At 36.5% G+C, this 16,288-nt stretch overlaps 1 protein-coding gene across 2 annotated transcripts; it reads right to left on the bottom strand.

The window, feature by feature from the left end:
- Nucleotides 1-1,784: 1,784 nt before the first annotated feature.
- LOC128236669 (uncharacterized) lies at nt 1,785-7,457 on the bottom strand. 2 transcript variants are annotated; one of them, XM_052951682.1, is made up of 3 exons: nt 6,936-7,065; nt 6,207-6,416; nt 1,785-5,799 (listed from the first exon to the last, which is right to left on the bottom strand). In XM_052951682.1, exons 2-3 carry the CDS (start codon nt 6,215-6,217, stop codon nt 4,482-4,484), a joined length of 1,329 nt encoding a protein of 442 aa, XP_052807642.1. In that variant the 5' UTR covers nt 6,218-6,416; nt 6,936-7,065; the 3' UTR covers nt 1,785-4,481. The 2 variants fall into 2 exon arrangements, with proteins under 2 accessions (XP_052807642.1, XP_052807641.1); XM_052951681.1 differs by lacking the exon at nt 6,207-6,416 and having other exon boundaries at nt 6,936-7,457.
- Between the last annotated feature and the right edge of the window lie 8,831 nt (nt 7,458-16,288).

Here is a 16,288-nt window from a genome sequence, read left to right as displayed (position 1 = left end):
CATGGCGGGCGCATTTGCAAGACAACATGACATTATGATTTACCAACATGGCGGGCGCATTTGCAGGACTACATGACATTATGAATAACCAACATGGCGGGCGCATTTGCAAGACTACATGGCATAATGTTTAACCAACATGGCTGGTACATTTGCAGGACTACATGACATTATGACTAACCAACATGGCGTGCGCATTTGCAAGACCACATGACATTATGTTTAACCAACATGGCGGGCGCATTTGCAAGACTTAATGACATTACGTTAAACCAACATGGCTGGCGCATTTGCAGGACTACATGGCATAATGTTTAACCAACATGGTTGGTACATTTGCAAGACCACATGACATTATGTTTAACCAACATGGCGGGCGCATTTGCAAGACTACATGGCATTATGTTTATCCAACATGGCTGGTACATTTGCAAGACCAAATGACATTATGTTTAACCAACATGGCGGGCGCATTTGCAAGACCACATGACATTATGTTAAACCAACATGGCGGGCGCATTTGCAAGACTACATGACATTATGTTTAACCAACATGGCTGGCGCATTTGCAATACCACATGACATTATGTTTAACAAACATGGTGGGCGCATTTGCAAGACCACATGACATTATGTTTAACCAACATGGCGGGCGCATTTGCAAGACTACATGGCATTATGTTTATCCAACATGGCTGGTACATTTGCAAGACCACATGACATTATGTTTAACCAACATGGCGGGCGCATTTGCAAGACCACATGACATTATGTTTAACCAACATGGCTGGTACATTTGTAAGACCACATGACATTATGTTTAACCAACATGGCTGGTACATTTGCAAGACCACATGACATTATGTTTCGGCCGTAGGATGGAGACTCCTCTTTGCTTGACACCAATTTAGCGTGTGTCTTGCAAATGTGATATTGTCTTTACGCGTCAATAACATACAGCAAATTAATTTCAACTGCCTTTGAACATAAACAACCACCAATATTTGACCTTAGAAGTACGGGCAAGGGTCTTGCCTGAGTCACGTCGTCTTGGATTGTCAAACACATGTGGCAAGTTATTTTGATATTTGTACATACATTCCATAGTATTCAAACACTAAGTGTACCTTAAACTTGAAGGTTGTAAGCGACACATCGTCAAGTTATTTTAGAATATGTCCATACAAGCGAAAGTTACAGCCTGGACACGAGACTAACGGAAGGACGGACGGACGGTACGGACAGACGGACGATGCAATTTTAATATGCCCACCTTCGGGAGCATTAAACCTAGTCAAGCTTAAACGGTGAAAGGTGTGGATAGACTGAAAGATACAAATAGACAAACAGGTAATTACTTGAAGATACCTGTGTTTTGTTTTAGCGTGTCCACAACAATACACAGTTGTGCAGAATATTAAATATATCATTTCTCGGTGACCGTTGACCTTCTTTTCTCAGTGACCATTGACCTTCTTTCTCATTGACCGTTGACCTTTTTTTTCATTGACCGTTTGACCTTCTTTCTCAGTGACCCTTGACCTTCTTTTCTAAGTGACCGTTGACCAAGATTGTGCGTTTGGTTGTTCGGCTTCTGACATCGGTATTCGTGTTTGTTTTGTTCGTGTAAACCATCAATTTCTTATTAAATACCACATTTTAATACACATGTTATACCAATTATAATAACTTAACTAATGAGAAATTATTACTCGCATTAACAGGACAGTTGGGATGTTGCATGCCTAAAAACGCAATAAAAGTATAACACAACTGAAGCGATCTTTAAGAAGAAGTTATTTTATTTAAATCAGAAGAAAGCTTGGCACGTTGTTTAACAATTCACATCATTCCGAACACATCGGCCATTTTTATCGAAAACAACCTGAGATGTATATGGATGGTTTACAATGTCAGAAATCCGCTGCAAGCAGATCGCGTAGTAATTTAATTTAGCTGTTGAAATTACTAACTTGACTCTTGGAAATCTTAATTATGTTTGCAATAATAAAATTCACTGGCAATCAATTCAATCTTAGATCACCAAATACAAGCTTAAAAACTACATTTAATAATTTATGGTATAATTTTACGAACTACTTTTACTGATGTACCGGCATACGTCCGAGGATGCTTTCGATAAAAATGACCGAGGAGCTCCGAATAAATTCACATATAAGACACCTTTGGCCGATTATTCAAAACTTTCTTAAAAGTTAAAAACGTTAAGTAAACACTTTTAAACTAGAAATATTTAATAATGTGCTCACATATTTAAAGCCTGAATATTCGTCTAAAATTTGTTTGAAATACATAATAAATAGGAAAATGGCTCCATTGGTGAAACCGGCATATGACTTCTTTGGGCTGTGGACCAGGGTTGGTATTAATAAAACATCTGAGTCTTTCCTTTTCATAAGCCAATTTCTTAAGTTAAGAATCTCGCTGATCATATTGTATAATAACCTAATACAATCTGAAATTATAAAGTGCCATTATATACCCAGCAGTAAGCTGAAGAATCTTAAGATTAATAGGAGAAATTCAAGTGATTTGGAAGAAGTTAAACAGCAGAATCAGGATGATTGAAGACTGATTTTAGAAACAACGGTTACAGGATGATTGAAGACTGATTTTAGACTATATACACCTACTTGTTCAATAAGAACAATGAAAGCAACATGTGAAACATAAAATATGAAAAACAAACTCTGCAACATCTAAAAACGAAACAATTTTGTTATGTGTGAATATATACGTGAAAAGTTTAAAAACAGCAAGATATCAATTTGAATGCAAAATCATTTGACACGCATTATTTGAATAAAACAAAATATAACAGAAAGTATATCCAAAAATTAAAAAAACATTGCACCATTTAATTGAAACTGCTTAAAAAGTATGCTGTGTAAATGCTAGAACAATTAAGGCTGCTGGTTGTTTTACCTCAATATAAGTTCTATACCTTTCAATTTTCAAATATGTTTACTCATTTTTCAAACATGTTTCCCCTTGTTTCCTCATTTCTCAAACTTTTCATCTTTCATTTCTCAAACATGTATCCCCTTGTTTCCTCATTTCTTTAACTTCTCATCTGTCATTTCTCAAACATGTTTCCCCTTGTTTCCTAATTTCTCAAACTTCTCACCTTTCATTCCTCAACATATTTCCCCTTGTTTTCTCATTTCTTTAACTTCTCATCTGTCATTTCTCAAACATGTTTCCCCTTGTTTCCTCTTTTCTCAAACTTCTCATCTTTCATTTCTCAACATATTTTCCCTTGTTTCCTCAATTCTACAACTTCTCATCTGTCATTTGTCAAACATGTTTCCCCTTGTTTCCTCTTTTCTCAGCGTTCCATCTTTCATTTCTAAAACATTTTTCTTTTGACTTCATCATGATCAAACTTCTGATCTTTTAAAAAACTTCCCCTTGTTTCTTCATTTCTCAAACATTTCATCTAACAGTTCTAAAACATTTTCCACTTGTCATATCTTATTCCTTAAACATGTTTCTGCTTGTTTCATCCTAATCACATTTTCATATTTTTTCTCAAAAAAATTGTTCTTGGTTCATCATAATCAAACTTGTCATATTTTAGTTTTTAAACCTGTTTCCTACTGTTTCCTTTGCTATATATGCAAAAAAAAGGAATAAATTATCCTCTGCCGTTTTAATAGGAATAGGCAGAGCATACAAGAAATAATATAAATAGTTACAAAATATTAAAATGTATCAACATAAAAGACAAGATACGCTGTAATTCAATGAAATCCAGGTATTCAATTTGCATTGTCAGAAAAAATTTAGCAAATTGAACAAGGGACGTTAAGGCATTCAGACGGACAAGGATACGTCTTTATTTTCTCATTCATGCATATGATATTTGTGCTTAGTTCATGTCATTTGATATGACAACGTTGCAGTCATACTGTACACACATTTCGAATGGATATCAATCAATAGAATTCCATAACACTATTAAGCGTCTTTGTATACAATTGAATAGTATTATATAGAAGTTTGTATTATAGTCTGAATATCTGCAGCTTGCTAAATATAAATAACGAAATTATTTGACATGTCATTTTGCATTAAGATATATTCAAGAAAATATTTTTTGATATCTCAATACATGACCAAGTTACAACCTGGTCTAGCCTTATAACAAGGAAGCTTGACCAGAGACCCTTAAATGTAACCTTGTCCGATAAACTAAGACATGGGTCTTGGAAGAGACACCTTGTTTTGCCATTGAACACATATGTTCAAAGTTATTTCAAAATCGCCTCATGCATGGCCATATTGTTCGCACCCAACTGCACGCTAAACCCATTTGCTTGTCCGCACTCATCTCAGTTTTCTTTAGAAAATCTTGGTATGAAATATGTCTATATACAATAACGAAACTAAAGCCATCCTCGCTAAACTTTACAATTGAGGTTAAGATAGGCATATTATTTTGCATACCAGGGTCCAATTCAACACAACTTTAAAACAGTTATAGTGTCACTCTCATTTCCAACCAAGAGGGTGGAGTTTTGTTCACTGAACCACACTGACCGAGGCTGACACACCCCATCAGCCTTCCTGGCCGTTGTGGCCAACTTCTGTCTCCCCTCCTGGTCTACCTGTAACACAGTTCCAGACTCCCACCCACACACAAACACATGGCCACTCGGGCTGACACATAGTCCAATTGAATCTGTTAGGTCAGCATCTTCTAATGTTGAAATCACCTGACCAGTTTTATCAAGTGTTATTAATTTAGAACCATCTGGTTGTGTTACATAAATTCTCTCCCCATCAATACAGACAGCACATCTGATCACTTGAAAGTTATCACAATAGATTTCATAGATCTTCTTTACGAATTTTCCTTTTATTGTGTAAAGGTTAATGGCATTATAGGTGCTAACAAACAGCTGACCCTGATGGTGGGCAACGGACCAGGAATCATCTTTTGTGGTGAACTTTCTCACTGCCTGTAGCTTACCTCTTGTCAATGTGAGAAAATGGACCTCAGTGCCAACAGCTACAGCTACATCATTGTCTGTTATGTGACACAAGTGTAAAATAACATCTGGAAGATTATAGTGATAAGTGACACGGTACGTCTTGTTCAGAAGCTTCACTCTATAGTTGGCAAGGTCTGCAATAACCACCTCACCACCCGGCAACTCACATATACCTACAATATCGCAGACATCGTTATCCTCCTTTATTTTAATACTATATTGAGCGGAACTCTGAGTCTTGTACACCTGAACTTGTTTGATGTCGCCAAGGTTTTTCAGGTTTCTAAGAAATGGAACAACACTTTCATCTGACTTGAACTTCATTCCGTCATTCTGTCGTATTTCTTGCACGAAACACGTGGCTTCACTCAATTTAGACTGACATTTTATGTATCCAATGTAAGAACTGGTCTCCTTGTTCTTGCCAGTGATCTGCTGGAGCTTCTCAAGCATGGTCTTCAGTTGGTGATCCATTTGGGCACAAGTTTCTAAATCATCTTTTATGGACTTCTCTAAATCTTTCATCATCCTGTCCAACTGTTCAACTGTCTTTCTCTCAAGCTGGTCCAAGATTGTATTAATGTTTTTACGCAGAGCCTTGACTTCAGCAATGATATTCTTGTAGGAGTCAATAAAATAATCTTGATCTTTCGTCCTGACATTCTTGAGCTCATCCAGCCTACTCCTCATCTTGTCAACTACTGCTGGCAGCTGCTTGAACTCTGCTGTTTCCAGGAAGCCTCTGGCCAGGTCAGGCAAGTGACTGATACTGCTACATATCCTGGAAAACATCGACTCATGTGTATGATGTGTACCACCATTTTATGAAAGAAACAAAATAATGTGAGTCTATTTATTAAAAAGTACACTTCATTGCATACATTTCATGTCTATAAATTTACTGAAAAACAGGATTTTATTTTGTTAAAAAACAAGACCCCCCCCCCCCATAATCCGTTACACAACATTTTGATGATGGGTGAAATGGAGTGGATTAAGGGTGGAGTGTTGATCGGGTGAAATTTTTATCAAGGGAACATGAAATTCATAAAGAGGTTATGACTTGGAGTTGACATGAAATCTATGGCTCAAATATTTGACCTTTAATGTTGACCTTGACATTGAGCCAGCACACCTGAAATGTTGGTTATGCATACTAGGTATCGTGTAAATGTGGTTAACACTTACCCTACTTCCATTAAATTCTATGAAAATGTTAACCTTTGTCCTTAGACTGTGCAGGTGCACATGTTATGTGTATTCTGCTTGTCGTCTCAATGTAGTGAAATTTGTTGTAAGACTTCTGACTTTTCTTGAAGAGGTTAAGGAGATACGGAGCCGACACAAAATATATGGCTCGAACCTTTGAACTGTGACCTTTACCTTGAGCCGGCGCGCCTGGAAGGTGATTTCTACATATTATCTTGATGTGGTGAACATTTGACACGATTTTTGCGATTATTTTCAAAAATTCAGGAGATACGGAGCTTACTCTAGCCATGGCTCGAACCCCTTTGACATTAACCTTTGCCCTTGACTTTGAGCTGGCGTGCCTGTAATATGGGTTCTGCAAGTCGCCTTGATATGGTGAACAGTTAACCCTAGTATCGGAAAAATCCTTACATTGGTTAAAAGGTACGGACCAGACACAAAAGTTTTCAATCAAACCATCGACTTTAAACTTGTGACTTGAAATATGGGTTCTGCACAGTGTCTCAGTGTGATAACAATTTAATCCGAGCTTTACCAAAATCATTCAAGCGGTTTACGAAATTAAGAACGGACATGAAAATATGACAGTCGAAGCATATACTTAGTATATAGACAGGCGGACAGACAAGCAACACGCATAGCGGGAGACATAAAAACAGAATATTAATTTACAGTGATCAGGAACAGCTACGGTTAAACTCTCACCTGTGGTTAAGGGCCACACAGATACTGCAGCATAATTCCTGGTGGTCATCACAGTGGACATCGAGCTTGTTGCCATGTTGGGCACATCTGTCCATGGAGAATCCCGCCCATTTCTGAATGTCTTTACGCCCATATACAACATGCTTCTTGAAATAATCCCCATGTATCCCCACACACTTATCACACAGATAGTGTTCACACTGTGTGCAGAAGTGCTGGGCTTCAGCGTTTAGGTCATTTTCCTCACAGGTGGAACAGCTGTAGTCATGAATCAGGTCAGATCCTTTGTATAATGATAAACCTCCAGCAGCCATGTTTATGTCTTTTTTATTTTGAAATTTCTGTTTATTTTGAAATCACTGTCTATCTGTACTCTGAAATGGCTGTTGACGTTGTGTTATGTCAATCATTTCAATCATAATTATTCCACAGTGATTTCATTTTCACAAAGCCTTTACAAACACAAGAAGTATAAAATTTATAATTTACATAACCGCCATTACGGTGACAAATTTAAACTGATATTTGATAGTTTTCCGGAAATGATCACCAAGTGTTCACTTAACATGGAAGTATAAAAAGACCTAAATCGGCTTTAGCTTTAAACCTACGTGACCAAAATAAACATGCCGAACAAACATCAATTCAATAATAAATGTATCCCTTGTCATTTATTTATAGCTTCATCCCTGTCAGTAGGGTTCAGGATTACCTTAAAGGGGCTGTACACCGTATGATGAAATAGCGAAAAAAAAGAAGAAAATTGTCCGAAACTGACATAAACTTGAAATCAATGTGTACAATGCATTGAAACTAACTAACAAAAGTACCACATAGTTTATAATTAATTTAATTTTCGCAGTATTTTCGTATTTTTCCATTTAAAAAGATTACTAGGTATGTATACCTAGTAGAATTCATTCTTATGCGTGATTGGCTAATCGATGTTATCACGTGATATTACCAAGTTAGGTATATAGCTTAAATATTTCAATGGTATAGGGTATGCCTTCGTAGCACAGTGGATACAACACTAAACTGCAGTTTTGGCGACAACGGTACGAACCTGGTGTCTGTCTCTCATCCAAGTGATACTGGGTTTGATCCCCACCATGATGAGAGTGGTCAAGCGGTATAGTTGTATGTCTCTCATCAAAGTGATTGTGGGTTTGATCCCAACCAGGGTGAGAGTGGTCTAGTGGTTTAGGCATCTGTCTCTTACCCAAGAGGTTGTGGGTTTGATCACCACCAGGGTGAGCGTGGTTTAGTGGTAAACGTGTTAGCCCCTCGTCCAATGGGTTACAGGTTTGATTCCCACCAAGGTGAGTGTTGTCTATTTGTATAAGTGTTCACCCTTAACCCAAGAGTCTGTAGGTAGGTTGGGGTAACCAGGTGTCCTTCTCATGGTATCTCAGAAAGGACAGGCCATGAATCAAGACCCGAAAGTTATTTAGATCACCTTTCAACTGTTTTCACAATCAAACTTAAATAAATTGGCTCAAACTAAGCTCGTTCATAAAAAGAGGCCTTTCCTTAGTTATGTAGTATTTGTAATAAAGTATTTTTGTCATCGAAATGTTCATCTCATTAACCATACAAGTGTGATCGAAGGGAGACAACTCAATCTTGTTTAGCCCATTATTCCATAGGGTTACTTCCCATATTACTGCTGCTCAATTTTTAAGCATCGATCCAATAAAAAAACCTGATTCATTTAGCATTAACAATATGCTTGATTAAGTTTTGTAATTGTTAAGGCCTGAATATGTGTTGATTATCTATCATTAGAACCACGTGAGAAGTTTTATGAAACGTACCCCCCCCCCCCCCTACGGTTGATATTACATAACAAGTACAGAATCACTCATTGGATACTAGTTGAAACGACCCCTGTAGTACTGTTAAAGATATCTCATAAGTACATAATCGCTCCTTGGATAATTGATGGCACGCACCCCCTGTTCAGAAATCTTTCATAAGTACAGACCTTCCCCCCCACCCCCGCCCAACCCCTGTACTTCTGTTGTAAATACCTCGTAAGTACAGACATATCCCCACTCCCCCTCAACCCCTGTATTTCTGTTAAAAATGTCTGATGAGTACAAAATTACTTTTTAAAGACTTGATGGAACGCCTTCCTGTATTACTGTTGGAAATATCTCCTTAGTACAGAATCCCTGTCGGTAGGGTTCCTTATTATCCCCTAACCCCCGTACTACTATTAAAGAAATCTCTCGTTGTTATTGTTGTTGTTGTTGTTGTTGTTGTTGTTGTTGATGTTGTTGTTGTTGTTGTCTTATTTACCTCCGTCAAAGTGTTTGACATAAATGTCCGTTGCAAGCTTTTATTAAAATCACGGACTTATATATGAACGGTGTATCGGTCCGTGTTAAAAAGAATTATTTATGCAAAGTCGGTGTTGGGATGTAAAAACATAATTTTTAAAATACATGTATAGACAAAAATTATCCAAAACTTTTTTTTTATGTAACTCTGTAAATTTCAGTGGGTATGTTTATTTTCATTTGGACTCATAGCAAATAAATCCTCTAAATTATGCTCGCTTCATTTATTCGTCTGATGACGGCTAAAAAAATCAAACACTACATTTTAAATGAAATATCGAACGCTTGATTGATTTTTATTCTAACCTGTAAATATTTATTTTCTTCGACGCATGTTAAAAGGATTGATGTACTTTTCATGAAATTCCTTTCATTTCAGAAAAAGTTTTCTAAATATCATTTATGCGAAATGAAAAGATATTGATCGATTGAAGATGATCTTTGAATAGTTTAAATCAAATTCGCATGTTAAGTTTTGATGCAAAATAGCAACTAGCATTCATTTTGGATATTTCGTGTATCGCTTTAAGCTTTAATATGTGTGAAACATATATGTAGTTTCTAAAGTTCATGATCTACGCTTGGATTTTGTGTAAAATCATTAAAATAAAACATTTTTTAACGATATTCCTTTTATCGGTTGTAATTTATGCCGAAAAGAACCGTAATATCTTATAATACGGATCACGGGTGCTTTCTTTTTGGAATAAAACGTTTCGGATTATGGTGAAGGGTTTCGGAAAATCCATACACTATTTTACCACTAAAACAAAACAGTGACGATTCTCACGTGATACTGATCACGTGACACGAGCGTGCCCGAAATGGGAGGCTGCGAAAGCGTACAGGAAGAGGAATATGTCGAGTACCCGAGGCGCCGACGACGTCCCCGGTCACCGGTTTACGTTGCTAGCCGACCCCGACCAATACCTGTCGGCATTGGCCAACCTATGATGTACCCGTACGGTTCCGTCCCCTACCGCCGGTATCCAATGCCGGCACCCATAGAGACGCCGATTTATCGTCGGTTTCAAGATGACTATGACGACGACGATGACTATTATCCGCGTCGTCGGCGGCGATATTCGTTTGGATAAGATTGTGATCAATATTTGTGGAGGCTGTCACTGCATCCGTAGATAAATACTTGTTTAACTATAATCATAAAGTGAATGCTTCATACTTCATGTTTGTAACTTATTCATGAAATACACTTGTGCGTAAAGTCAACAAGTGACCAGTTTAGCTTAATTTATTTTAATATAATAGTTTGTTTTATTCATATGCAAAAGTTTTATGTCCACATAGAAATGGAATAGATCAAAGGGTATATGTCATCGATTGTTCACTGGAAATACACGGATTTCTTCTTGATTAAATGAAACAGTTGTACATTCTCAATGAGCTTACGCTTGTCGCCAAACACACATTTTCGTCGTAATTGTGGGCAATGTTACATAGTGACCGTTTGGTACTTTGTCCGGCACTTGTGGGACATGATATATGGGCCGTTTGGTATTTGGCCGGCACTTGTGGGACATGATAAATGGGCCGTTTGGTACTGGCCGGCACTTGTGGGACATGATAAATGGGCCGTTTGGTACTTGGCCGGCACTTGTGGGACATGATATATGGGCCGTTTGGTACTTTTGCTGGCACTTGAGGGCCATAATATATGGGCCGTTTGGTACTTTGGCCGGCACTTGTGGGCGATGATATATGGGCCGTTCGGTACTTTGACAGACACTTGTGGGCCATGATTTATGAGCCGTTTGGTAATTTGGCCGACACTTTGATGCCACGATATATGGTCCATATGACACGTATTTACTATGCCATGTTCGTCGGAAGCAGGCAGCCTTCACGGGGAAGACTTTTATTGATATCCGTGTCTCTGCCGGCGGACTTCTTTGGGAATAACGTTAGTAGTCATACTTTGAATAAGAAGACAGTGAAATATATATATATATTTAACATTTATTGATTAGCTATTTATGATTCATCCTAGTTGTATTAATTATTAAAGAGATACGTATGCTTGTTAAATAAGTCGGCAAAAATGTTATAACATGCCATAGGCCGATTGTTCAGGACTTTTGTTAAAGTTAACTTCTCATATTTTTAAATAAAACCTATACAGCTGCGAAACGGTTGTCTATAATCTTGTAAGAAATACAGCAGATCACAAGTGTATCAATTAAACAGAGCAATACAGATTTGAAAGTTAACAACGATGACGTTAACAACGATGAAAGCTTTAACAGAGTTCTGAACGATCGGCCCATACATGTATAATGTGAACTTTTTGAATGGTTAAGACGAGTATTAACTCATTTACATATGAAAGCGTTTGTAGAAATTAGCAACCTTAGGAATTATGGAAACCTAGTATCCGTTTTCTGTACCCCCCGCAACATTCATTATAATGATCGACTTTATTGTATGAACATATTAAATTGGCGGTTTTGCCGACGACAACATTTAAATAAACACATCAGTTCCATAATGTATTAGTAATTATCATGTTTTCATTCGCCTAATGGAAAAATAGAAGTCATAAAAAACAGGTACAGTTTCGATGTATCATTGAAGGGACTTTTTCGTCTCCGATAGCAAATTTTAGGTGCATTTCTTGTGGTGATAATGCATTAATGATTTGTACTTTAAGATAGCTTTATCTCTTAAATGGTTTGACATTGTATAGGCGTTATTTTGACATGTCGGAAGTAGGTTAAACGCCAAAACAATGACTAAACTTACATGCAAGGCCATTGTATTCGAGTGATATTTGAACATTGCTTTAAGTTGACGTGATTGCTTAAACTGATAGACATTATTTGGGGTGATCATCCTCCCCTCTGCCGTTTGGTACTTTGGCAGACATTTGTAGGCCATGATGTATGGACCATATGACACGGATTTAATTTTCCAAGTTCGTCGGAAGCTAGCAGCCTTTACGACGAAGACTTTCATTGATACCCGTATCTTCGTTGGTGGAATTCTTTGGATAACGTCAAGGTCATTCTTTGTATATATGAACACAGTGCTTAACGTATATACCAATTATTGATTATTGATTTATGATTCATCCTATTTGTATTAATTATAAAAGAAATGCGTATGCTTGTTTAATAAGTCGGTAATTATGTAAAAACATGACATAGGGCCGATTGTTCAGAACTTTGTTAAAGTTAACAACGTTGTTAACGTCATCGTTGTTAACTTTCAATCGTGAAATATATTTTTATAATCTGCTCAATATTTTTTTAATAAAACAAGTAAAGCTGAGAAATGGTTGTCTTTTAATCTGTTAAGAAATACTGCAGATCACAAGTGTATCCATTAAACGGAGCATTACAGGTTTGAAAGTTAACAACGATGGCGTTAACAACGTTGTTAGCTTTAACAGAGTTCTGAACAATTGGCCCATTGTATGTATAATGTTAACTAGTTTAAATGGTGGAAACGCGCATCAACTCATTTTAATATGAATGCGTTTATTTTGTTCATTGTATAGCAATTAGCAACCTTAGAAATTATGGAGACCTAATAAATAGAGAATAAATTGCCGGAGTTGCCGACAATATCATTTACATGAACACATGAGTTCCATAATGTATTAGTAATTATCATGTTTTCATTCGCCCAATGGAGAAATAAAAGTCATAAAAGCTGGCACAGTTTCGATGTATCATTGAAGGGACTTTTTCGTCTCAGATAACAAATTTTAGGTGCATTTCTTGCGGCGATAATGCACTGGTACACTGCTTAAAGATAGGTTTTTCTCCCACCTCAGATAAGTAGATCCAATAATTTAACCATGCAAGATATTCTTGGGCGAAGATAAAATGCCCGTATGGAACTCCTTTTAATTGTCACCACATTGTAATTACCTCCCTTGTTGAAGACTGTCGTCAATAGCATCAAGAAAATCTTGTTTAATGGTATATTTAGAACGCTAATTAATTATTTCTCCCTTCAAATGTCACCATAAAACAGTTTTCACGCATCATTCAAGAAATAATGCTTCATTATCCTTAGAACTATTTAAAAAGACCGATTTGTCTATCAACATTTACTTGATCATTGCGCGCATATCCATGACAACCAAGTGATATCGCATATCCATATTCAGTTATTTTCACTAAGCACAAAAGAGTTCCAGCACAAAATACATTTTTACTTAATTTTGTTTAACTGAGGTGGGAGAAAAAGCATCTACAATAGCCGCTCGTGTAAGATAGGTTCATCCCGACCCTCGCGCAGGGTGTTTTGCGGAAACTCGGTAACCTCGTTTCCGCAAAACACCCTACGCTCGGGTCGGAATGAACCTATCTTACACTCTCGGCCATGGAAGATACTTCTAATCTCTTAAATATCTTGGCATTGTATGGGCGTTATTTTGACATATGAGAAGTAGGTTAAACGTCAAATCAACGACTTAACTTACATGTAAGGCCATTATATACGAGTGATATTTGATAATTTCTTTAAAGGGACCAGACAACAGATCCAAAAATCGGTAAATACAGTATTCTCTCAAAACTCATTTCATAGCTGCAGTGCACGAGAATGCATTTAGTCCTGTTAACTGAATTAGAAGCCCCTGAATTCCAGCAAAGTTGGGCTCCACCTATCTCATGCAGATAACCGAGATGTTTTTGTATTTAAACCAAACAAAAGGACGTACATTGATATATCTGTGTTACAGTCGAACCCCCGTTGGCTCGAACTTCACGTTGTTTTGTATTCCTTAGTTTACAACACCGGATATGCCCTTTGTACAGTGATCTTCGAACAGACTGACTTCTGAACATTTAGGCAAAATGTTCAACCTAATGATGCAGCTTTTCAAGTTAAGTTAAAGGTCGAACTTCAAGTTGTTTTGTGTTCCTTAGTTTACAACACCGGATATGCCCTTGTACAGTAACCTTTGAATATATTAACCTCTGAACATTTAGGCAAAATAGATGAAAGCGAACTTCAGGTTGGGTTTTGTTTCTCAGCCCGTTACACATGAGTGTGTTTCACCGGATAAGCCCTTGCACATAAACCTTTGAATAGACTGACCTTTGTACATATTGGAAAAATATTCAACCTAGTGACGTAGCTATTTCATTCATTGTGAAGGTCGAACTTCGGAATAGTCAAATATGTTGGATAATGGCCGAGGTGTTACGATCAGAGTAAAATGACATACATCAAGCGTGATAAGATTCGGTGAAGATCGAACTATAAGTTTGTATGTGTGTGTTATTCCGTTACACTTGATATGCAAGTTCACAGAAACATTTAAACAGACTGACTTCTTAGGACCTTTATGCTAGGCTAGCTAAATATATCAAACTTTCAATACGTCGTACTTTCAATATGAAGGCTGAGTTTCAAGGTCGGAAGTCTGAAGCTAGTATTAGTTTAGTGGACTAAATACTAGTATTATATATAGAGCGCTATACAGTACAGAACAGGGGCGGTATTCATTAAGCATTTTAAGTCATTTTCTAAATTTTGTCAAATTGCAATCATTTGGAAAGTGACTTATACCGCCCGAGACTTTTATGAAGACTAAATATTACGTTTAATATGGTCTGGCTATGTAAATGTTAAGTACTTAGAATACAATTCGTACTTTGTATTGCATCAAAAAGTTGTATATTTATCGTTTAGTATTGTCGTATAAGGTATAAATACATTCAAGAATATAGCAAACTTATATTGCAGTAAAAGAAACAGTATAGTAACAGAGGAATTGAACAGTATGTACGAAGCATGATTAAGAATAGCAGTACGAGTACATAGTGATTCCTTAAAGTGACACTCGTATTTAAAATAATACATACACCTGTATAACAAAGATAAATTTTAAGAGATAAACCTTTAACTACTTACTAAATACATACACCTGTATAACAAAGATAAATTTTAAGAGATAAACCTTTAACTACTTACTAAATAATGCATTTATGGAAAATATTAATTACTGATAACAAGTTTATAACCGTGTTTTAATAGCTAAAACACACAGATATTAAATAACTGTTGGGTCCTATATATAGTGATTTATAGTGATCTTCTATCGTCTAATAAGGTAGAAATGTCGTGATTGATGCACCTTTCTTTCAAATTAAATACGGTATACTGCATAAGAATAATTGTTTTCGATATATGTATTCATCTTTTTGTTTGGTCAATTAAAACAATGGTATTAATTGTGGTGCATTTTATTTGGGTAAGAGTGCATCTTAAACATAATTACGAAGCTTTATCCGCTCATATTTATAAACATAGTTAAATAGTTCGTGTTCGTTCGTGGTACATTGTTGATTCTTTCGTGAAACTGTTATTGTTTTTATTTGGAAAGTTAACATCAAGTAAGAAGAATGTCTTAATGAAATAAGATGTTAAAGCTGCACTCTCACAGATTGACCGTTATCACTGTGTGGGAAGGGACACCGGATATAGCTCAAAAGTGATAAGTAAACAGACAATTATGCAGTTGTTTTAATTTACCAGAGGTAAGATCTTGCTGTGTTAACGCATATCTACCGTTTCCACAAATGAAGCAAGTGTTTGAACTAATAGCTGAATGCTAAATTTGGCCCTTGGTATACTTTAAAGTGCTTACGATTTAGCAGACCTCGTAAAAGGTTTCTTCAAATCTGAGATGATCACCTCAAAACTTACTGAATTTCGACAAGTATTGTTATTTTTAGGAAATATATCGAATAAATAAAAAATCTGAATCGAAGGATTTCACAAGAATAAGCGCAACTATTTTTATTGTAAGAAATGGCAATGTAACTTTTAAACTGTTAAAGATATGCCCTTAGAAATGTTCACAGTACTGTTCTGGGGATAGCCGTATTATGTACTGGGGATAGTTTCAAAGTTGAGAAATGTGTGTCCTGGTGATAACATGTAAAATGAGACAAAAATTCATAGTTACACTGTTAATATACACTATACATGTATATGTCTATTTCGAACTTTCAAATAATCTGCAAAAAG

This window comes from Mya arenaria, chromosome 6 (genome assembly GCF_026914265.1).
Source record: "Mya arenaria isolate MELC-2E11 chromosome 6, ASM2691426v1".
Classification (NCBI taxonomy): Eukaryota; Metazoa; Mollusca; class Bivalvia; order Myida; family Myidae; genus Mya; species Mya arenaria.
Note: the sequence above shows the minus strand (reverse complement) of the source record. Positions and strands in the feature narration are given on the sequence as shown.